Genomic DNA, 25,514 nt, shown 5'->3' with positions numbered 1-25,514 from the left:
TTACGTAATGAAATTTGCATATCATTAGTTTTGGAGATTTCTCGCATAAAAAATTGTCAAAAATCGATTTAGAAATTTATTTTCTTTTGTAGTGTACTTTATTTGATATTTTTTCTCTCAAGCATAATATCATTGTCTTTATCTATATCTCTACTTTCAGAAAATATATAACAGTAATTGAAAAAGACATTATAGACTGTGATTTCAGCCCCCTTTCCAATATGGTGCGCACGTAGAAATCGTGCGTTTTTGGCCTATTTTCACCATATGGCTGACGTGTGCGAACGATATGCCTACTTTATTGATGTTTCCTGCATTTTGCATGATATTAAATCTTCCAAACAACATATTTTCTTCTTCATTATGTCTCTGGTGATCAATCAATGATTTCAGCAAAATTTGATTGCCCACTGGGCAGTCTATAGGCTACGTTTTCAGCCTAGTTTTCAACAACGAACCTATACAATGTAAGACTGCATCGTTGTAGTCGAGTCGGATAAGAGGTTCCTGTGTACCATCAAAATACTTTTCACTCAATTTTTCAATCAACGTTTTGGTATTTGTCTAAACTGTCTCGTTAATGAATCTTGATGTTCCCTTCCCAAAATCGTGTCCAACGGGTTTCAAAATTGATATCTTTGGCGGCCCTCTTGGACTTTTTTAAATGAAAATCAATTATTTTCATATTTTATTGCACAGAGTCTGACAATGGGACAATCTTTTAATCAATACGCATTTCTCTATGATTGGGATAGTAGAAATCGATTTAATTCGTTTTCTGATGATATATTTTGAAATAAAATTTATCCCGAAATGGGCATGATTTTGGTCAAAAATTTGCATGTGCATTGATATCTATCTGTTCAATCATTAACATCAACAACTTTTTCAAAATATCAGCATTCGACACGAAAGAGGATATAATATACCGATAATACTGTAACGCTTCATGACAATATGTATGTCTTTATTTGCTTAGTTAAAGGGCAAATACCATTATTACCCATTTATTGGAAAATATGCCACTTTGGAGCCCATATTAAGGCAAAAAAAACGTTTCTGATATGGAATAAAGCCACTTTCATTCTTTCTAAACTACATGGAGATAAGAAGGGTAGAGTTTCCTCTATCTGCTACTAGCATACTGAAGCATACCCCTTCAGGAAGCGTCGAAATCACCCACCCTTTTTCATATTTTACCTATTTGTGGGAAAATATGCTTTTTCAAGCCCCCATTGAGGCAAAAAGTGTTGCTGCTATGTAGTAAAACTACTTTTATTGCTTTTAAACTATATGGAGACGAAAGAGTAGAGTTTCCTCTATCTGCTGCATATAAAGAGGTGTTGGCATATTGGAACATACCCCCCTTATGGGGTCGCCGAAATCACCTACCCTTTTCCATATTTACCTATTTATGGGAAAATATGCTATTTTCGAGCCCCCATTGAGGCAAAAGGTGTTTCTGCTATGTAGTAAAACTACTCTTAGTGCTTTTAAACTATATGGAGACGAGAGAGTAGAGTTTCTTCTATCTGCTACATATAAAGAAGTGCTGGTACCATAAAGCCTACCCCCTTTAGGAACTGCCAAAGTTACCCGCCCCTTTTACGTAATTTGCAAAATCATGGGAAAATATGCTATTTTCGAGCCCCCATTGAGGCAAAAAACGTTTCTGATATGGAATAAAGCCACTTTCTTTCTTTTTAAACTAGATGGAGATAAGAAGGGTAGAGTTTCCTCTATCTGCTACTAGCATACTGAAGCATACCCCTTCAGGGAGCGTCGAAATCACCCACCCTTTTTCATATTTTACCTATTTGTGGGAAAATATGCTTTTTCAAGCCCCCATTGAGGCAAAAAGTGTTGCTGCTATGTAATACGGCCACTTTCATTATTTTTAAACTATGTGAAGATAAGAGTAGAGTTTTCTCTATCTGCTACAAAAAAGGTGTGCTGTTACAGCAAAGCCTACCCCCTCTGAGGACTGCTAAAGTTACCCGATAATTATACGTATTTTGCCCATTAATGGGAAAATATGCTATTTTCGAGCCCCCATTTGGGCAAAACGTGCTTCTGCTATTTAGTAAAACCACGTTTATTATTTTCAAACTATATGGAGACGAAAGAGTAGAGTTTCCTCTATCTGCTACATATAAAGAGGTGTTGGCATATTGGAACATACCCCCTTAGGGGGTCTCCGAAATCACCTACCCTTTTTCCATATTTTACCTATTTATGGGAAAATATGCTATTTTCGAGCCCCCATTGAGGCAAAATGTGTTTCTGCTATGTAGTAAAACTACTTTTATTGCTTTTAAACTATATGGAGACAAAAGAATAGAGTTTCCTCTATCTGCTACATATAAAGAAGTGCTGGTACCATAAAGCCTACCCCCTTTGGGAACTGCCAAAGTTACCCGCCCTTTTACGTAATTTGCAAAATCATGGGAAAATATGCTATTTTCGAGCCCCCATTAAGGCAAAAGGTGTTTCTGCTATGTGGTAAAACTACTTTTATTGCTTTTAAACTATATGGAGACAAAAGAGTAGACTTTCCTCTATCTGCTACATATAAAGAGGTGTTGGCATATTGGAACATACCCCCCTTGGGTGGTCGCCAAATTCAACTACCCTATTTCCTATTCTAACTATTTAGGGGAAAATATGCTATTTTCGAGCCCCCGTTGAGGCAAAAGGTGTTTTTGCTATGTAGTAAAACTACTCTTATTGCTTTTTAGCTATATGGAGACGAAAGAGTAGAGTTTCCTCTATCTGCTACATATAAAGAAGTGTTGACATATTGGAAGATACTCCCCTTGGGGGGTCGCCAAATTCACCTAACCTTTTTCCATATTTACCTATTTATGGGAAAATATGCTATTTTCGAGCCCCCATTGAGGCAAAATGTGTTTCTGCTATGTAGTAAAACTACTTTTATTGCTTTTAAACTATATGGAGACAAAAGAATAGAGTTTCCTCTATCTGCTACATATAAAGAAGTGCTGGTACCATAAAGCCTACCCCCTTTGGGAACTGCCAAAGTTACCCGCCCCTTTTACGTAATTTGCAAAATCATGGGAAAATGTGCTATTTTCGAGCCCCCATTGAGGCAAAATGTGTTCCTGCTATGTAGTAAAACTACTCTTATTGCTTTTAAACTACATGGAGGCAAAACAGTAGAGTTTCCTCTATCTGCTACATATAAGAGGTGTTGGCATATTGGAACATACCCCCTTAGTGGGTCACCAAAATCACCTACCCTATTTCATAATTTGACTATTTTGGGGAGAATATGCTATTTTCGAGCCCCCATTGAGGCAAAAGGTGTTTCTGCTATATAGTAAAACTACTCTTATTGCTTTTAAACTATATGGAGACGAAAGAGTAGAGTTTCCTCTATCTGCTGCATATAAAGAGGTGTTGGCATATTGGAACATACCCCCTTATGGGGTCGCCGAAATCACCTACCCTTTTTCCATACTTTACCTGTTTATGGGAAAATGTGCTATTTTCGAGCCCCCATTCAGGCAAAAAGCGTTTCTGCTATATGGTGAAGCCAGTTTCATTCTTTTGAAACTACATGGAATTAAAGGAGTAGACTTTCTTCAATCTGCTGCTAATAAATGGTTGCACAGCAAAGTCTATCCCCTCCGGGGTTCCGAAAGTCACCCACCCCTTTTCCATATTTTTTCCAATATGGGGAAAATCTGCCAATCTTGGAGCCTCTGAAGAAGGTAGCAGTCGATGTGCCAGCACTTTTTTTTACATGTAGCTGATAGAAAAAAATGCCTCTTCTTTTATTTCAAAGTGGTTTCCAAAATCAAAGCTAGCTTTACTATATAGCAGAAATGCCCTTTTGTCTGAATGGGGGCTCAAACATTGCATTTTTTACAATAAAGAATGAAAATAGACATATGTAACTGATAAAGAAGATCCTACTTTGTCATCTTTATGTGGTTACAAAACAAAAACAAGGGCTTTACCGCAAGGCAGAAACACTGTTTGCCTCAAAATGACTAATTTTCCGAGAAACTGGCAAGATACGAAAAAAGATTGGGTGACTTTGGCAGCCCCCTGAGGGTTAGGCTTTGCTATGCCCCAATTTCTTTATATGTAGCTGATAGAGAAAAGTGATTTAAAGGAAAAAATTACATACTCAAAACAAAATGTTACCACATTGGGGGCTCCGAAAAGCACGATATCATAATAGTCAAGCTATGGATAATGGTATGGTACTGTATGTAACATTTTACTGGTTCTTGTGGGACTATGCTTTAAGGTGCCCGAGAGTAATTGCATGCAAAATGAAAATGCAGAGCAATGCCTCGAACTTCTATCTTTTTCAAGAGATTTAATCATCATAAAAATTGCTTTGTGTAGAAAATGCCTTTTACCCTCATACACATGATACAAGTAATACATACCTTTCTATCGATCGCTAAGTACGTTATTTTCTGCATGTTAGGCACATCAACAAAGGCGATCGGATGCAAGATGAAACAGATAGATGTCAATGCACTTGAACATTTTGGTTCAAAATTTTTGATGAATTCTTTTCTTTTAATATATTAACCGGACTATTCAGAAAACAATTTCAACCGATTTCTACTATCCAAATCCTAGTGAAATGCGTATTGATTTAAAATTTCCCATTGTCAGACTTTGTGCAATAAAATATGAAAATAATTGATTTTCATTAAAAATGTCCAAGAGGGCCGCCAAAGATATCAATTTTGAACTCCGTTGGACACGATTTTGGGAAGGGAACATCAAGTTTTATTAACTAGACACTTTAGGCAAATACCAAAACATTGAGTGAAAAATGTTTTGATGGTACATAGAAACCCCCTTATCCGACTCGACTACAACGATGCAGTCATACATGGTATAGGTTCGTTGTTGAAAACTAGGCTGAAAACGTAGCCTATAGACTGCCCAGTGGGCAATCAAATTTTGCTGAAATCATTGATTGATCACCAGAGACATAATGAAGAAGAAAATATGTTGTTTGGAAGATTTAATATCATGCAAAATGCAGGAAACATCAATAAAGTAGGCATATCGTTCGCACACGTCAGCCATATGGTGAAAATAGGCCAAAAACGCACGATTTCTACGTGCGCCATATTGGAAAGGGGCTGAAATCCCAGTCTATAATGTCTTTTTCAATTACTGTTATATATTTTCTTAAAGTAGAGATATAGATGAAGACAATGATATTATGCTGAGAGAAAAAATATCAAATAAAGTACGCTACAAAAGAAAATAAATTTCTAAATCGATTTTGACAATTTTTTATGCGAGAAATCTCCAAAACTAATGATATGCAAATTTCATTACGTAATTTGTAATATGTAAACAATAATTTCTGTTCGTGAAATTTTGCATATCTCTTGTGCACTACTGGAACAATACATTGTGAAAGTTTCATACAAAACAAGCATGATTTGGCTGAGATATTCTCCCTTGACTTCATGCTATGTGTACAATGTCTGAAAAAATGGTGAAATAGGGCCATTTTGTAGTGACGTCATATATTACGTCATTTCGGAGGGAAGACCACGCATAGAACCGGCAGCAATGCATTTTTGTAAACCTTAAGGTCCATGCCATCCAGCTATGGGGTCATTTGCTTGTCCGGCTTTCGGTTGAATAAACCTCCTGGGCTGCCGGACTAAGAAGCCCATGTTGTTGTTATTATTAGCTCACAAGCTTCAGATGGAAATTTTACAATTTTAGAACTTTTAAACTCAACACAATTGAATAGGTTTACAGGTTTTTATTAGTCATGATTTTAATGCATGTATTTCACATTGTAACAACTAAAGGGAAACAATGTTTTTTATGCCAATATTTTACTCATTTTTATTAAGATTTCTCATGTGGTGGAAGATGTGTTATTTTACAAACTGCGTCATTCTTCAAATTTTAAGTAATCGTTCTCAGGATTGAGCAGGACGGTTTCCTGGGACGGGCGACCACTCACCCCCCCCCCCTTGGTTCTTTTTTTTTTTTTTTTTTTTTTTTTTTTTTTTTTTTTTATTTGTATGCTTAATGAGTGCAAGGTGTCAGGGGTGACTGCTGGGTTGGTGGGTGCAGTTGTTTGATTTAACGTGCTTATGGTTGTTGGATGAATGAGGAGTGTGTTGTGAATGTGAATGTTTTTTTTTTTTCTTTTTTCTTTTTTTTGTAAGAGATTGTTTGTCGGCCCTATTAATGCATAGCTCCAGTGAGGTTAGCTGACCCTAAGTTCCGCCTGAGCGATGGATTTGAATAACCAATTCCATTGCCCAGGTTGAATGGTGTTGTTGAGGGATTGGCATTCCCTGGCTGGAGCTGTGCATTGAACTTGACTGCTCGCTCGTCCCCAGACACCCTCCTGTCTTTAGTTCTTTTGTTACTTGCTTAAATCTATGTTTTTTATTGTTTGAATTTGAGTGGCGATGTTTGTCAATGAGCATTCTTCCACCGCCACCTTTCAGTCTTCTAGTTGTTATTTTGTTAAGTTGCATTATATTCTCTTAATCATTTCAAGTTTTGATGTTTTTAAATCACCTATTTATACATGTATATACCTGTAAATTGTACACAATTCAGCCTTTTGGCTGCAACGTGCAATGATTTTGAATAAAACCTTTTCAATTCAATTCAATTCAATTCAATGACTGTTCTAAAAGGGGGCATGACTGAGACCCCCCCCCCCCCTTCCCACTGCCCCAAACCACGATGCATGCTAATAGCTTCCATCTATTGAAATATATGTATCCTGTAAAAATAATTGTTCAACATAGAAACTGTTATTGAATTGACCAGGGGCCCGTAACACAATTATCGTATAGCTAACATTTGTCTACAATTGATTCCATTGCATGGAATAAGTGTTTTTTCTTGTTCACCTTCATAATACTCAGGAGACATGACAGATACACCTACACGGTGTTTTTATTTGCTTTGAAATTTGAAATGAGTTGCCCATGAAGCAAAATGTCACCCAACCACTTTTTTCACTTTGATTAACATTACCTACTGTATGTTGACTTATTTGTTAAACTGCAGGGCGCCTTTGTAAAGCAGTTTTGCATAATTGAACATGCCTACTCTGCAGTATAAAATAAAGAAAACAAATAAATAATAAATAAATAAACTGTATACGCAAGACGACAGCATAATATGAATATTTTTTAAACATTATATATAATCCTCCCTCAAATATTCACTCTTCTTCATTTGAATCTCAATTCATTTTTCATGGGTGTGTTCAATGTCGATTTTCAAATTTAAACAACAGCATGAATCATAATTGAAAACGAAATTACAAATCATGAGAGGGACGTGGGTTCGAATCTCAGCCACGGCGTGTTTTCCTTCAGCAAGAAATGAATCCATATCATACTGCACTCAACCCAGGTGAGGTGAATGGGTACCCGGTAGGATTGATTCTTTGAATGCACCAAGCAGCTTTAGAAGCTGGAGCTGCAGCCGGTGTGATATACAGTATATAGTGCGCCATTCAATAGCAAACTAGATAATCGGTGCCTCATAAATGGTATATAATAATGATAATAATCACAATAATATTATTATTTATAATTATCATTATTATTTATTATTATTATCATCATTATATTTATCATTATTATTAAAATTCAAACGCAGAAAAAGATTATACGACCTTGCAGCTTCGCAAATGCGACTCTAAACACAGTTGAGTTTTGAAAATTCACTTTCCTGAAAAGAGTAAATTTTTAGTCATCACGAGCCTTTAAAATTTGAAGTTTATACAAGTAACCTATGAGTCAACTGCTCGTCTATGACGTCACAAATCGCAATCTTAAAATTGTAATAACTTTCTTAATCTTAAGTGAATTTCCCTCAAACCTTCACCAATATTTTTTTATTATTTTTCTGCCATTTTTATAATCAACTTTTTTTCGTTTGTGTGAACTTCTTTAAAGAATTGACCTTTCTTGTGATGGGTCAACCTGCGCACTAAAGCTGCGCTAACGAAAACGGGACATTATTTTGTATTGAAAACAAATAAGTTATCTTCAAACCAAAACCCGTGTGTATTACCATTCAAGGGGTCAAATGAACATTACACCCCCCCCCGCGTTGTGCTTCAAGATCGTACAAATTTTATTGGGGTGAATGTGATCTTCAAATTCTAAAAAGGTTATTAATTTTGTCACCAAACAAGTTTGTGTGCAAAAAATACAAAATAAAATAGGGTGATTATCACTTTAAAGCTGACAAGTAACATAAAAAATGCAAGCATTCTTAAAGTTCCTTTATAAATAGCCAGAAATCCTAAAATCATAATTATTTTCACGGGTTGGAAAGTGCACGACCCTGTACATGTAAGGACGAAATGCCGTAGACAGCATAAGCCTACTATATAATTTGGTTATTTTATAGACTTCAACTCCTGAACAATTGAGTAAATATTAGCTTGATATTCAGTAGGATATTTGTTCCCGTTCAGACACCTCTTCTGACATCTCTGTGCCGTTTTTGCCAACCCCCCTTATTTATAATACCCACGAGTTTTTTCTTAACATCAAGTTGGTATACTTATACTGTGAGAAAAACTTGAAGGCTGAACTAATCCAAGCAACAAGTTAATCTGAATAACTAAAGAAAAAAAATAACATTTAACATTTGAACATGTAATGTATAATTATATACCGTTACTCCGTTTGTATATTTTTTTGGAGAGGTAATAAATAAATCTAATCTAATCTTATTTTTTTTTGGAAACCCCTACAATTCAGTCCTCTCTCTTTTCACCTAAGAGTATGGAGATCTATGTTAGGAAAGGTGAAAAAAGAGAGGAGTGATGTAGGGATTTCCAAACAAATAACTACTAACGTCCAGATCTAGACTATTTTTCCCCTTTTACTGTTATGGCATGCGTCTGTAATAGATGGGGTAAGTTACAAATGGATGCAGAGGTTCGAGGTTCGAGCCCTGATCACGTCTTTCAGATGGTGATGTTAAAGGTCGGCCCCAGACGTGAATAATCATATCTGATTGATACACGTCTGTAAGAACTTAAATACACACACACACACACACAAACCCCCTTGTTCACGGATCCACCTACTTGATGGGCAAACCCTTCACGTCAATAATAATAATAATATGCAACATTTATATAGCGCTTAATACAAATTTTTCTAAGCGCTGCATACTATTACCCCGTGCACGGCTAGGCATGCTAGTGTAGCCGTGCACGGGGTAATAGTATGCAGCGCTTAGAAAAATTTCGATCTGGCGCATCGAGCATTCAAGGAATTCATTCCATCCGGGTACCCATTTACTACACCTGGGTCGAGAGTGTCAAATGGAGATAAACGCCTTGCCAAAGGACGATAGTGCTGCGGTGGTATTTGAACCCCGGACCTTGTCAAGGTCAAAGGGTCTGAATGTGGAGCCTACTCATGCCTTGTGTACTGAAAGCACTCTCACTCTGAATTGAAACAGCAAGCTTTGTATTTTCTAGTCTTTGCGTGGAGACCCACTTGTTGATCAAAGTTTCAATCAGGGTTTCTGCATGCAGCAGACTAGCTCCACCCGCTCACCACTTCTCCCAGTTACTTGCTGTAATGGAGAATATTACATCACTTTCCAAATAGATAACTTGTCAATGTCGCGTGATACCAGGCAAACAAAATGAATAAAGAACTCTCCTGTCACTTCACGTGATATTTTAATATTAGGTCAATAAGGAATGAATGCACACAGACTTTGATCCCTAGTTTCAGTTTAGAAGGGCAGGAACGTTTCACGAGATCATCGTATAGTTCTCCTTTGGCATGTCTGACGTTTCACAATCATAGGCAGAGCGTCGGGTGGACTGTCTTGAACCAACCAAGGTTTCGTGAAACCGGACCCTGCGAATTCAAATTTGTGGATTTTTCTCTTGGCTCGCCATCGTTGGACCATATTATTTATTCGGTCTTTTTCGATTTACATACAACTGTTTTATAGGAGATTGTCCTAGTGTAATGTAGGAGGTCGTTCTGGAAGGAACATACATAATAGAGGCTGTTAACCTTATATCGTGAGTACTAATCCCATTTCAATTCCTTTTCGAAGCATTTTTTTTATCAGATTATCTTTAAACTTGAGAGAATATAGTATCATTGATGGAGATAGCATGATAATGATCGTGCAAAAGAAAGAAACAGAGCGAGAGAGGGAAAGAGAGACCAGGGAAAGTGAAATCCTGTTGGATGTCAGAGGAGCTTGGGGCCGAGACTTATTATGATAGGAAATGTAAAGGACAAACATAATAATTCCAAATTTAAGGAATCCATTCCATAGCATCCGAAATCTCAGTTGAGATATATAACTAATACATTAGTGATTGTAATCTTGAACCCCCCCCCAACTTTCTTCTTCTTTTTCCTGATTCTATAGAACAAAAGTGTCAATTCCGTCATCATACATTCTTCCTGCAAAGCATCAGAGCTATTTTCTATTCTTTGACTCCCCTTGAGATAACAATATCTAAATGATGATTTGAGAAGTATTTTAACTTTTTATTCCTAGAACTCTCCAACATGCTAAAACTTGTGACGCTCGGAGCCCTGATACTGGCGGTGTCTGCGGGGGCACCCAAGTGTTGTGGACCTGATCAAGTCATTGCAGGAGTGGGTGAGTACAAATTTCATCATTGGCGGGGAGGGGGCATTCCCCCCCCCCACTTGTCCCTCCCAAGATATTTAAAAAAAAAAACAGGGGGATGTATTGTAAATTCTGTCATAATCGTCCTACTCGAGCTGTAAGGTGCTCTAGAACAGCATTTTTCACTCTTAAAATTCTGAAAATTTTCTCTTCCATTCACCGTTATAGCTCCTTATTTATCTAACACAAATTCTTCAGGTCATTATAAAAAACAAAAATCAAAATTTCACTCGCGCTTCGCGCTCGCAGTGGGCTGTTGATTTGTTCAACATGAGGCTAATTAATCATCCAGTGTTCAAATCAATGTACGTGTACACAAACTATTATTCTTCTGATTCGAGTTTTCATTATACGCTTTAGCGAGATACGAATCCTGCATGTTCATAATTCAAAAAAAAATGCCGACTATTAAAAAAATTCAGCTCGCGCTCGCATTATTTATTTGATGAGATATCATCTACACGAGTCACTGCAAACAGGTACCTGTTGTCGTCAGTAGGGCCTATGTTAAGAATTTTTGCTCGCACTTTGCGCTCGATTTGTGAAACAGGCAAACAAAAAATTGTGTCCGCCCCCGCCCAGTTTAAACATCCTGGTACCGCCACTATGCTTTTGAATAGACACAGTAAAAACTAGACACAGTAGATTTTTGTGGTAAATTTCCGATTGGTGTACAACCACTTTGTCTACTTAACTCTCAGCTAAAATGGTTTGATAATGTTTTTTTTTGTTCTTTTTTTATGCATGGTAGGCCTATCGCAATTCGACAATCATGATCTGGTCAGATAGATTAAATCTGACAAACAATGTACTCAAAAAAAGTTATGACATTTCAGATTTTCGGTGAAACAGTTCTATGTATGTCCTCATGAATATGCAATGAGCAATTAAGCTGATTGTGCTATCTCCCTACTTATTGTTTGGTATTTTATAAGAGTTTCAATATTTTTTTCTCATTTTCCACTCAAAGAATGTTAAAGTAGGATATTGACTTTTGAAGTATACTGAGTAAGATAACATTGCTGAAACCATGGCCCTGTGAAGCGGGGGCGGGGGGGGGCTGGGGGTGAAGCATCCCTCAAAATTTCCTTTGGCGTGCTGAATGCATTATCCTCTATAGACAGCACCCCAGGTATTATAAAAACAAATTGTTATGAAACCTTATTTTTTTATTTTTTTTTGCTTTTCAAGTTTCTCAGGACCAATTTGACCTCGATTTTGAAGCGAAAACCCTCTTTTTGGAGGCTTATAAAATCCATCGGTACCAATTTAACCTCCATTTGTTTAAAGTGTTTTTTTTTTTTGCTTTTTCAAATTTACATCAGCACTCCCAGTAAAAGAAAAAATTCCTAGGGCACTGGCTGAAAGTTATTTTGTGGTAAGGGAAACGTGTTTTTCCACACAGTATAGAAATAAACGATTATAATTTTATTTGAAAGGGTAATGAAAAGCAAAATTGCAAACATGATCATCAGCCCATCTACTGCTAATGAGGGCATGATATAAATGTTTTCACGAATTATTGACGAACATTGATAATCAATAAGTTTATTAATCTTAATCGGATTTGGATGAAAATTGACAGCGTTTTACACGCTGAATTTTACTCTATTTATTCATCTCTGAGTGCTCCGGTTGATACGCTATTTTGGAATGATTTGAATTTGCTAACAAAGGTGCCACGAGCGGCTTGGAACTTGGTGGACAGCCCGCTGCCTATGTCACCTACGCCTACGGAGCTTTCGATTTCCGCAATGGAGACTATGGCTACTATCTGAACTTAGACTCTGGTCAGTCCTCGCAGTCAATGCGTATTATCCAGAATTATACCGAGGTGAGAATGACATCAATGTACATACCAGTTTAGTCGTGAAAAGGTTGGGGGTCCTTGCCCCCCCCCAAAAAAAAAATAGATAAATAAATAAGAATTTAAAAAAAATCACGACCAAGAAAAAGGGAGAAAATGAAACAATATTTTTTGCCACTGAAAAAAGTCTTGCTCGATTTGCTCTCTCTCGCTATTTCTTTATTTTTTAAAAGCAAATTTTGCCCGATATGTCATTTTTGCCCCTCCCATTTTTTTTTTGGAGGGGGGTGGTCATTATATACGCCATTGCTTGGTGTCCATTGTCATCATCGTCATCAACTGAAACGTCATCATTTTCATTGTAAGCATGTATGGTGCACTCTAAAAACACTGAGTAAATTTTACCCAATATTGGGTAGAAAGGAAACATGCATGTTTGCTGGGTATTTTTTTTTACCCCATATTGGGCTATTTCAACACAACATTGCGTAAAGGTTACAAAATATATCTTTTTACCCAACCAACATGCATGTTCCCATTTTACCCAATATTAGGTAAACTTTTTTTTTAGAGTATGAGCATGATTTTTTTATTGTTATTTATTTATTTGTTCATTAGCAAGTACAATGGGTGATACAGTACGAGGGTAAGACGGAGAAGTGCACGAAGCAGCCGATCACGCAGCCGGCACCAAACAATTGCATTCCGGGTGAGTAAGATGTGCATGATTGTTTTACTCTTTCAAGTTGAATGTCAATCCCCAGTGAATTAGTGAATATATAGATTTGACTTACTTTTGTTATGTCTTCTTTTGTAAGAGGGTACAAAGGGTTCAGAGAACACATCACTTCTGTGTGCCGCAATGTTATTCTTAAAATTGAGCTCTGATCACAGTTGGGTTGCGCCCCCCCCCCTTCCCCTCCCTCTCTAACACCTCCCCCCCCCCCCCCTCCCTCTTTCTCTCCTCTTTTACTCGTACTCCTTCTGTAGGCACCCTTTTTTGCTTAGGTCTGCTTACAAAGAGGAGTCGCGCCCTCTATAGTCATTGATGTCCAATATTTATTTACCCTCCCGAGTCCTACCAATATTCTCAATATTTTTTATTTTTTCAATTCGGTTTTTATTATAACAAATTGAAATAAATCACAAAATTTGCAAATGATTATTAGGTGATTGCAAATCACATAAGCACAAGTTAGTTACACAAAAAACAAAATAACAACCACAATAAAAATAAAAACTACCCACTTATCCTCCCCCCCCCCCCAAAAAGGAATGTGGCAAAGTGATGACACGAATATTCTCAATATTTTCAATCCTGCTAACGTTTTTTTTTTCCATTTTGTTGTATCATTCAGATGATGCCGAGTTTAAAACACAGATGACGTTCGGAGGCAAGAATGGCCTTGTAGCGGATTCTTACTCTTACGGAATCCACTATCCCCATGTGCCTCAAGACGCCAGGGCGTATGCCACCGTCGTCCACGAGAACTGCTATCCACTCACAGTCGCACTCATTGGGGAGGTGTTTGTCCCTGATATTAATTCAACACGTGAGTCGATCATTTAATGTTCCCTATCCCTTTTCCACACACATTTCCCATGAATTGAAAATATACACACAACAAAAAAGTAAGTCCCCCTTAAACAAACATCAATAATTTCCGAACCAATGCGAGTTTTTAATATATTTTTACATGAGCTTGTAGGTAATTTTATAAGCTACCCTCTGAGTGAATGTTATGGAAGTATTTTACGTCATGCTTCAGTGAGCACTGTCAGAAGGCAAAAATGTAACTTTTCAAAAGTCACAAGCCAAATATCATGAATTTTATTTTATTTTATTGAAACTAATTCCACATTCTCATTATGAAAATTAGTCAGAAGGCTTGTAAAAGGTATTTTCTAAAAAAAGATAACCTTTTTGGATAAATTTCGCGGGTGAATAAACACAAGTCCAAATTTGCTATAATTGATTTTTTTTACACATTTCTTTAATAAAATGATCGAATATGGTGTCAGTTATTTTGGGGAAGAGTATCTTCAACAATATTTATCGTTTCACGGTTCATGTTTTAACCCTTAAAGGATATTTAGCGGCGTCTACATGTACATTTCCAAAACTGGTTCTGGAAACACCTTAGAGTATTTAATCAATATATCAAACAATTTGTTTCCTCAAAGTATCTAAAATGTTGTTTTCCTGTATAAATACATGACTTTTAAAGGAGAAGTCCACCCCACCAAAAATTTGATTTGGATAAAAAGAGAAAAATCCAACAAGCATAACACTGATTTTTTTTTATCAAAATCAAATGTAAAATAGAAAAGTTATGACACTTTCAATTTTCGCTTAATTTTCAAAAAAACAGTTAAATGCACATATCGGTCGGTATGCAAATGAGGGGACTGATATGACATCACTCACTCACTATATCTTTTGTACTTTATCATAATTTATGAAATATGAAATATTCTAATTTTCTCCTCATTGTCCTGTGAAATGAAGTTTTATTTCTCCCTGAAGATGTTGAATTACCATTGTTTAACATTTTATGGTTCAGTCAAGTACGTCCTTTTTGTCAAATCTATTAAATGAAATATTATATAATTCAAAAAATTAAAAAAACTAAAGAAATAGTGAATGGGGCATCATTGACTCTGTCATTTGCATGTGACTAAATTGTGCATTTCATTATTTTGTGAAAAATAAGCGAAACTTTAAAATGTCAAAGATTTCTTATTTTGCATCCGATTTCGATGAAATTTTCAGCATTATGCTTGTCTGATTTTCTTCATTGATTTAAATCAACATTTTTCTGAGACGGACTTGACCTTTAAATTTAAAACACGGAATTGTTATGTTGTTCTTTTATATATCAGTTCCGTTTATAAGCACATCGGGTGTGGTAAACATGACCGTTGGTATCCCTAACCCAGATGCTTGGTTTACACTCCCGGACTCATGCCGCAGGGTAAGTGTCTTATCCATGTTTACACCATAGTCATACACCGAGAAAACTTCGGTGTTATTAAGAAACTGGTGTTTTAAATGCACCACCTGGTGTATATCGCCAGGGAGTTCGGGGTAGACTCCATGATATTACAGTACAACAACAAAACTTTAGCATCCGTCTTCGATTCAAGGTATTTGTTTCACACCAATTCGTTCAACACCTAATTGGTAAAACACCTACGGTTGTTAGATAAAACTCAAGTGGAAAAAAATTATTTTCAATAATCAACCTGGTGCATTACACGATCACACCAACTTGTTCACAGCAATGAAACGCACAGTGGTATTCGAACACCAAATTGGGTTGACACATTTTGATACAAGTTAAAACTTTAAATATCCAGAGTATTTTTACACATGGCTGGCCATTCATTCACATTCGCATGTCCCTCTGTTAACACCCTATACTAACAGTGTATGAAAGTAATGTCAGATAGAAAGGCTTTAATAAGGCATTTCTATTTCTTTTTTTTCTCTACCTATCCTCTCTTTCCCCTATACCTCCTCCCCTTATCCATTGTCGGATCCTGGTATCCCTCTTCCCCCTCCCACCCCTTCCCCCCTTACGCGACATACATTAACCTTTCTCGACTTCTGCCGCCATTTATTAACCCGTTCTCTTATCATGCCCCACCCACTCATTTTCCTCAATCCCAACCTACCCCCCCCCCTTCTTTCTCATTGCTGTACCACAGGGCAACAGTGTATCGCCACGCTTTTCTCGAGCTATACCAGATTTCGATCTCAAGGCGTACCACCTGCCAACTTTCTTCTAAGATACCATACCAGTGGCCCGTTTCATAAAAAACAACTTGTTATAATAGCAAATTAGCATTAACAGTTCAAAGCTACTTAAATCATTCAATCTGATTGGCTGGTTGTAAATTTATTAATAGAAATCATGCATTTGTTATTATACAAAGACTTTATGAAACGGGGCCAGTTCAATACCTCTAGGTCGTCAATTTCAAAATTTTGTTCACTTTGTGTTTTGAGTCCGTTTAGCTATAGGTAGGCATATATAGCCAAATTGATAAGCAATAATTTTTTTTCAAATTCTATTTGATAACAATTATGAAAGTAAAAGATGGTGACAGGAAATTTATCTCACTTGGATATAGGAGCTGTACGTTGTAGAGTACTAATTTGAGAGGCTGAAAATGTATTAGTGTATCGCTCTAAATAATTGTTACACCACGATGATATTCATTAACAATTTGAAGACATTACTACATGATTGTAATCATGGAAGTGATACCCTTTCCTATTGTTGGTCAAATAAAACAAGCTGATATTTTTTTCTTCACATGTTCCGCTGCATTACTGTAAAAATTTGAAATCAATGGTATGAATGAATAAATGATGAATTTTTACAATGAAATCTCTTCCCCGATTTATCTGTTTTTCGTAAAGTCATTTATTTGTATATGTCATATAAGAACATGCAGTGATCGTATTAACGCACATATTCAAAATTAAGCATAATAGTTGAGTTTAATAGATTTTAATTTTGATGAGCTACGTGTAACACGGGAGGGAATGGAAGTTGGAATTACTCATGTGTGCCTCCTGCTCCCCCCCCCCCCCGGGGGAATTCCATTAATGAGTGGATACCAGGAACAATCATGTCGTTGATATATCAACATGAATTAGAGCATTGTTATTGATTCAAAATACGTCCAGTTTAGTGTGTTTTATTGTTTTATGTCATATCCTATTGATTTAATCCTGTTTTATGAAACAATTATGATTTCATGTAAGAACTTAAGAAAATGGAAAGTTGGGACATATTGTATCAGCCCACTTATAAGGCCTATACATGACGACGTGCATAACTGTTTTCACAAAATATTGGTAAACTGAATAACTTCGGTTTTTTTTTCTTTTTGATAGATTTTGATTAGATTATCAGCTTTATGCTCGGTTAATTTTCAGCCTGAAGTACCACTTTAAGTGTACATGATAATGAAATTGAATGCTTAAATAATTTTTTAATGGATCATTGTCGAGATACTTCGGGGGAGAGTTTTATCAACATTTTTGTCTGATTGGTTGTCGGATCTGACAACTTTCCTTGAATATGATTGGCTGAGAAACAGCTCATCGAACATTTAGTAATATGTTTCTGCTTTCATGTAAACGAACTTCTCATCAAAGTTGAACTTCCCTTTTATAAGTAGAATGCAATTCTATAAATAAAAATACTTATGATGAACATGATGAAAGAGGATTGATATGGAAAACACTGGGGATTGTTGTTGTGGTGGTGGTGGTGATGATGACGATGATGATCACGATGATGACGAAGATGATGATGATGATGACGATGCTGATGATGATGATGATGATGATAATGATGATAGTAATGATGATGGTCGTGGTGATGATTATGATGATGATGGTGATGATGATGGTGATGATGATGGTGATGATGATGATGATGATGATAAAGCTGAAGGGTATGTTTAAAAGGGGGTATCATTATTAGAAACAATTTCTTTAAATATTATCATGATTATAATAACAATTATGATATGGTTCAGCGTGGGCATTAAAAGAGTAAATGGAGGAACATTAAAAAACCTGCATTATTTATTAGTGAGATATATATATATACAATTTAAATGATCAAATAAGATTTGTCAAAGATGTACATCCTCTCTTTAGAATGATTAATGCGCCAAATATGAAGGATCCCCCCCCCCTCACACACAAACACCCTCAATGCTAGTGCCCCCTATTAATTTCAACTTCATTGATCGGCGAACGACCCGTGTTGCCCCCCCCCCCCCGCCTCCCCTGCAAGCCGAAATCAAGGGGGGAGACACTTCAAGACATGTATAACGACTACTTATATCGTCAACTTTTCTACATTAAATATTACATACGCCTCAAAAACCAGAATGGCGTTCGATGTGCTTTGAAAATAAAGTGTACAGCATCTTTAATGAATTTCATTTCTGAGCTTACCGGATTCGAAAATTTTGGTACCAGCATTTTTATTCATTCATTTTTTTTACGAATTTAGTCCTCCCAAAGTTGATTGTCGTTTGTACGCCCATTTAAAATCCAACAATACTTGAGCCGCAGAACTGTTTTGAAAGTGGGGGGGGGGGGTACTGAACGTGCTACCCCCACAGCAATTAGATGGTAAGTTTTATGTTGTATTCGTTTATTGAAAAAAGATGGGGCTGAAGCCCCCCCCCCCCCGGTTCCGCACTATCAGTTTACGTCCCGCACTTATTTTAAAGATAATCTTTTGCTTATAGATTTGATCAATTGAATATAACTCATTATACAGTATTCTATATAAACCTCAAAATGGAAATAATCTTTGTGATAATTAAAGGCACAATGTTGATGAATAATTATTGGCTGGGAAGACTGGAAGAACTGACCCTGGGCAAAAAGAAAACAGAACATTGACTGGGTTTTGAAGCAAGGTTGAAGTTGTGCATTTAAAAAAAAAGCATGAGGCTCTTCGTTGGCAATAAACTCCTGCAATCTCCATACAATGTTGGTATAACTAATACAGAGGAAACGTGTCTTTATCATTTTTTATTATAATTCTCTTGCCTTCAGAATGGACACATAATCACATTTTGATATCGATCCAAATGAAAATGTTTGATGTGACGGCGTCTCGAAACCTCTCTGCTTCCCTCTACGCGATGGAACAGGAAAATATTGTTAGGCCCAAGATAAACTTTGGAAACGAAAACACGGAGCTAACTCTGTCGTTGCAATCGCAAGCAGAATTAAATTGTACTCTGTGTATATTCAGGGGTGGCACTAGATAGTTTTGGACAGGCGGTGCAACTGCTTTCTCTGATTTTTCATAGGAAGAAGTAGTGAAGAAAAATTAGGAAAATAAAAACAAGGGCAGATGAACGGTTTTGAAAGCGTGTGTGTGGGTGTGGGAGGAGGGGGAGGGGCTGACCCCGGGGCTCACTGACTGTGCAAGAAAATCGCAATCAAATAGTCATTTTTCAAGACGTTTTTGTACAAGGTTTTGGAAAAAAAGTGGGGGTGAAGCCCCCCCCCCAGCCCTCCCCCTTCCGCGGCCCCTGAAAAAAAGCAGGGGAATAAAATGAAAATAGGAAAATGATAGGCCCCCTATATCAAAAGAGGGACCTTGGTCATGTCCCCCCCCCCCGTACATTTGGGTCACCATGCCCTGCATGGCGCCACCCAATATATGAGTGCATATGGAGATTATAGAATAAGAAGAAAATAGATATTGCCGAGAAATGAATATAAATTATGCTGAAAAAAAGAAAGTGAGAATATTTTTTTATTGAATACCAGACTTGCTAATATTGAACCATCTCTGGAGGAATTATGGTAAGTGGGTCTGACAAAACGATACTTTTCTTTATTATTTTTCTTTCATCATAATCAGTTCATATATTCCATCATCTGTCCTTATTATACTCTGAATTTTCTTCTTTTTTTGTTGTAATTTCCTTATTTATGTTACCAACCCCCCCCCCCCCCCCCCATGGTCTCAGACCTCACTGTTATTTCGCTCTCCTACTTTTTATTCATTTTAATCTCAGTATTTCGCAATTTCTCCTCATCTCCAAAGTTTCTTTATTTTCTTCAGAATTTCTCAAAATTAATATAAACGCAATTAAGCACACATACAAACATACATAAATATATGAATACTAAAAACATGCATGATACGAGGCAAACATACATACTACAGTCCGTCCGGGGGCCCATCTTACAAGGAGTTGCGATCAATCGCACCTATGGAAAGCCAGCAACGTCAAAATCTAAAATGCATGTTTGTTCAAAATAATTACCAAAAATGATATATATCCATACATTATCTGTTTTCTTGACAATTCAATATGCTTCATTTTGTTTTCAAAGGACATCAAACAAATTTCTAACAGAAAAAATTATGACATTATTGGATTTCCATATACTTGAGATTGATTGGATCAATCGTACCTCTTTGTAAGACTGGGCCTGGGACTACAGTACTATGGGTGTATGTACAGGGGAGCGTTTCATCAATATTTTCATCCGACAAGTTGTCAGATCTGACATCTTTCCATGATTTTGATTGGCTGAGAGGCACTGTTCCTATGGTAACTGTCGGATAAAATGGGACTTGTCGGATAAAACGTCCGACAAGTCCTTTCATGAAACGCCCCCAAGATGTGCTCAAAAGTTAGTGAACTCCACCACAAAATGCAGTATTGAATGTAGACAAGAATACTACAATGTTTGGCGAGCCCAAAGAAACCAACTTTATTGAATGTAACATTTTATCACCCGACTTCACAAATATATATCTAAAAAAATAGCAGATCTTAAACACTCTGAATTTGTTCATTTTCTGGTTGAGTTGACTTACTTTTGAGCACCAATGTATATATTTATGGTCGCATGTAAACAACAAATAAATTCTTCTAAAGAATGGAAAACGTGTCATTTATTTACTTGCTAAGGTTGAAATTTATTTTATAATTCTACCAGGACAAGAAAAGCAAAAAGGGCAATTCATTTTACAAATACATCATTTTCCATCAAATGTTATAAAAATATCTTGGGTATGGTTCCCTCATATCATACAGTATATCATACTATAATATCTCATATAATACATTGGACACTACACATTATACTGAGTACTTAATATCAGAAATCAACTTTAGGTCATTTTCAGTAGCCTAGTATTTATGCATGGAATCACGCTCAAAGTATATGTCATGTTATAGTCGCATGTCAGAAATATAAAGTATTTTGGAGGAGAAAAAAGGAGTAAAAGTGGTTAGTTAACTTAAGTTGAACATACATTTCTAATTGCATGCTATTCATAACACAGCATGGGCCAGACCAGGCTTAGAAGATGCATAATACTACAATAATAGTAATACAGTTTTGAATAAGATGAGTAAAATACCATGTGGACACAGGCACCAGTCCGCGGAAGAAGGCAGGGGAGGGGGAAGAGGGCATATACTCCTAATTTCATCTACTTCATTTCATCACCAAGAATACCAAATGCTGTGCCCTGAAAGTAACCATTCAGGATACATGTATGGTTCCTTTTTAAACAAGACCCTTTTTATCTATTTGGGGAGAGAAAAAGGTGAGGGATCTTAATATGATGACCCAATTTGTGTTGATTGTCGTAACAAACATTCTCTGCCCCCTTCAGAAAGGCTGGATCCACCCCTTGGAAAGAACAATGCTAAATTACAAGGTTAAAATATTGGCAGTGCCAATAATATGAACATTTTATTTTGTGTACATTGAAAGTCACTTTTGTAACAAAGTTCCTGTTTTGCTATTGCAGGACAATGAAGGCTAATCACGATTTTGACGTATTACCTCCGCATTCCACTAGAAAGGCACCTTTTAAAAAGAAATGGAGAGTATCTCGTGAAGAATGAAAAGAAAAAAAAAGAAATCCACCATCAACAATATCTTTAAATTAATTATCAGAATTCTTAGCAATGATTAAGCTAATACAACTCTATATCTAGGGCAAGTATATTGTAATGCATAGATTACCCTAAAGATACAATGTATTCATAGAGCTGCCATTGTACACCAGAGGCCTGTAACACGGAGCTTAGCGATCGATCGTACTTGTACGCTTGACCAGCATAATGATAATAATCAATCTTGAAACCAGCCCTACGATCAAACGCTTTGTGCTACAAGGCCCTGTATGGTTAACATAAAAATCAAAAACTTGAACTCATTTTCTACTCTTAATTACCTACTGCCAAATTACTGCAAGATTGCTTCAACAACGATTCACTCCTAGACAATACAATCTCTTGCAAATCAATTGAAACTAATATCTTACCCAAGCAATTTTAAGTACTGATAGATACAAAAGAAACAAATCAAAATATTTATGCATTTTTTTTTTGCTTCCCTTACCTAAATAAAGTACACATCCAAAAAATTCATTTTATCCCCTTTCATGTCACAGATAATTATTTTAGAGCAAATAATTATTGTTTAATCAACACTAAAATACCTTTCTTTTACATTTCCAGTGGGCACGCTGTATTGAAATCTGTGCATCAACTCATGATAATGACAAAATCCTGACCTCTCCCTTGTAAGATTGAAATAAATCCCATAATGATTGATTTGCATGACACATTTTTTTATGCTATCAAGTTTGCACGATGGCTAATTTCAAGTTCAGTGTTGACCTTTTGGTGTTGGGTCAATTTTTACACGATTATAACACCAAACATAAAATGAGGATGGTCCCGAAAAGTCACTCACTAGTTGTTGAGATGTCAATAATGTGATCTGGATCAGTTTTATAAGCTCTGAATAAGTTTTGGAGCTAGGGAAAGCAACCAAAATTTCAACACTAACACCAACACCAAGGCCAACACCGAACTTGAAATCACCCAATGGCTTTTGTAGAGGTAAAGTTTTCACAATTGAGTTATATTTCCCAGCTGGTAGTAACATTAGATCCTTCAAAAAAAAGGAGAAAAAAGGGAAAATGTGCATTCAATGCCAACTCAATGTACTTAAGTACTAAAAGTAATTCAAAAGATTTTTGTATCACAATATAATGAATCAGTACAATACCTCTGCATGGGTACTGACATCAAAAAGAGAACTATCATTTCTATATCTACATAAATTTGTATATAATGTATAGGAATATGCATAACATTTACTATACATGTAATATACTTTACATTAAAAGATACCAGTATATCTGACAGATTGACATTGTGTGATGGCAGAGAGTAGTTCTCGATATAACCAGAAGCATACATGTAAGTAAAGTCCTTTCCTTTGGCAAATTCTCAAGTATAGATCCCTTCTAATGTCTGAAATCAACTGATTTCTGTCAACCTTCTTATTATATATTTGTTGGTTTTTGTTGGAACCCCTTTCTGTTGACCCCAATGCCCCCCCCCTGCCAAAATATAGATATATATATAATATACACCACTAAATCGCTCATAATAAATGGTCACACATTCTCCGCCATGTAGAGAAAGTTTACTTTGAGTTTATTTGAAGAAAACTATTGCTCTGTGTGTCAGAAATACTAAATCTATGGCAACATGTAGTGAATATAAGGAGTAGTTACATTAATCTTTCAGTAACATTTCCCAGTGTCTACACAGATGCTAACCTAAAAAGGATTTTCTCTTTTATTTCTTTCCCATATCTTCAGTCTTTAACATCCAATTAGTCTCTTCTAAGACCATACATCTTTCAGCTTGTCATCATGTGCTTCTCTGATCGTTTGATGGACAGATCGATGGACCCAAAAACTTATCATAATCCCTTCAAATATACATCTGACTTGCGATGAATATTTACAAGCAAAGTATTGGATAAGCGTATTCATGAGAAAAAAAAAGAACAGATGTATATAGGGAGGTCACATACAGAGTTACTGGAATGTTAAATCTCCTAAAGTGACAACTTTTATGATTTTTGTTACTGCAGTTTGAGAATCAAGAAATCTCAATGCACATAAGCTGGTTGTACAAATTTATTATCCACAGAATTAGTTTTTAAGGTAAAGTGGCCATTATAACAATATCAAATATATCTATTATAGAATTAAATGATATATATTAAGCATTGTTGACTGATATATATCCAGCATTGTTGACTAATGATTAAAAAGAAAACATTTACAGTATATATCATGGGAGAAAAATATTGATATTACGATACTGTAAAAATACTTTTTCTTTGATGAGCTAGGCTAGTGAATTAAAAACATTTAAGAATGCGAGGACGTTGAAATCATGAACAAATCATGATCAATGATATCTTTTATGCTAGCATCAATTAAATAATCATAAAATTTATCCTTTTAAGGCAAATATGATCTAATCCTAGCAACATCATAGCATCTCTTTCATTTTTTTTGCTCTAAAAAGTATTTAAGATTCTAAAAATATTAGCACATAAACTACACATGTACCAATATCATAAAAACATAAAATGTCATCAATTACACTATTCTGGTAAACATAAATCATACAAAATAATACACTTTACAAAACAGAGGACAGTTTTTCAATAAACCATGGTATTGAAAAACTCACACCCATGTAAACTACGACAATCACTCTTTCATTTCATTTCAGGGCAAAATAATACATAATTTAAATTCCTCTGTTGTAATCTATCAAGTCAGTCATAAAATGATAACAATCAGCACACATATCATATCATATTTTAAGGGTGGGAAGTAAACACTCGCCTGCAAAGTTTTGGGGTATAAAATCTTTGGAAAACTTAAAACCTCTGTGGGGGTGTTTCACAAAGATTGAAGACTGAAAATCAAACTTAATTTCAGGTTGCATGCGAGTGAAATGCATCACTGCCTTGGCCAAATCATCAAGCTCAGAGGACAAGTGGTACTGCATGTTAATCAATGTGATTGCATAATAAATACCCTACTGATATTCAGTCACAACAACTTTGTGAAACACCCCATCCAAAATGTATCTATTTTTACAATAAAATATGAGCAGGAGAATATTCACAAGAAGGGAAATACTACAAATTATATTGTTAAACGGTTTCCTTTACAGCTGTAGCACTACAAAACACTCACTAAAATAATATATGGTCGAACTGCACGCTTGACTTGACATTTCAGTGCAAAAAAAAAATATGTATATAAATACATGTATCAATGAAAATATAGCATTTTTGAAATCTTTAGAAGATAATGTAGATGGACAGCGATTAATTCACTTGGATAATGGTTGATAAGTGTTCTGGGGCCATTCTTTAACCTCACCGTCCAAAATATGTGAAAGAACAAGGATAAAATGCCTTGGCAAGTGGCATATGGTGCAATGGCAGGGTTTTGAACCTTCGACTTCTGATGTATGTAGTATAAGGCATCTTAGACCCTTGACCACTGCACTTATGCCAAACATGCCAGTTTGGTTAGGTAAATTATGGATAAGTGAGTGACCTATAGCATGTACTGTAAAGGACAACATATTTGTATCAGGT

At 36.0% G+C, this 25,514-nt stretch overlaps 1 protein-coding gene across 1 annotated transcript; it reads left to right on the top strand.

Annotated features, from left to right (window-relative positions):
- Positions 1-9,955: 9,955 nt before the first annotated feature.
- On the top strand, positions 9,956-16,305 carry LOC121428812 (development-specific protein LVN1.2-like). Its single transcript, XM_041625654.1, has 7 exons — positions 9,956-10,063; positions 10,555-10,659; positions 12,366-12,523; positions 13,115-13,205; positions 13,855-14,049; positions 15,380-15,471; positions 16,208-16,305. The coding sequence occupies exons 2-7, from the start codon at positions 10,566-10,568 to the stop codon at positions 16,286-16,288; spliced, it is 711 nt and encodes a 236-aa protein (XP_041481588.1). The 5' UTR covers positions 9,956-10,063; positions 10,555-10,565; the 3' UTR covers positions 16,289-16,305.
- The last annotated feature ends 9,209 nt before the right edge of the window (positions 16,306-25,514 follow it).

Source organism: Lytechinus variegatus, chromosome 15 (genome assembly GCF_018143015.1).
Source record: "Lytechinus variegatus isolate NC3 chromosome 15, Lvar_3.0, whole genome shotgun sequence".
Classification (NCBI taxonomy): domain Eukaryota; kingdom Metazoa; phylum Echinodermata; class Echinoidea; order Temnopleuroida; family Toxopneustidae; genus Lytechinus; species Lytechinus variegatus.
Note: the sequence above shows the minus strand (reverse complement) of the source record. Positions and strands in the feature narration are given on the sequence as shown.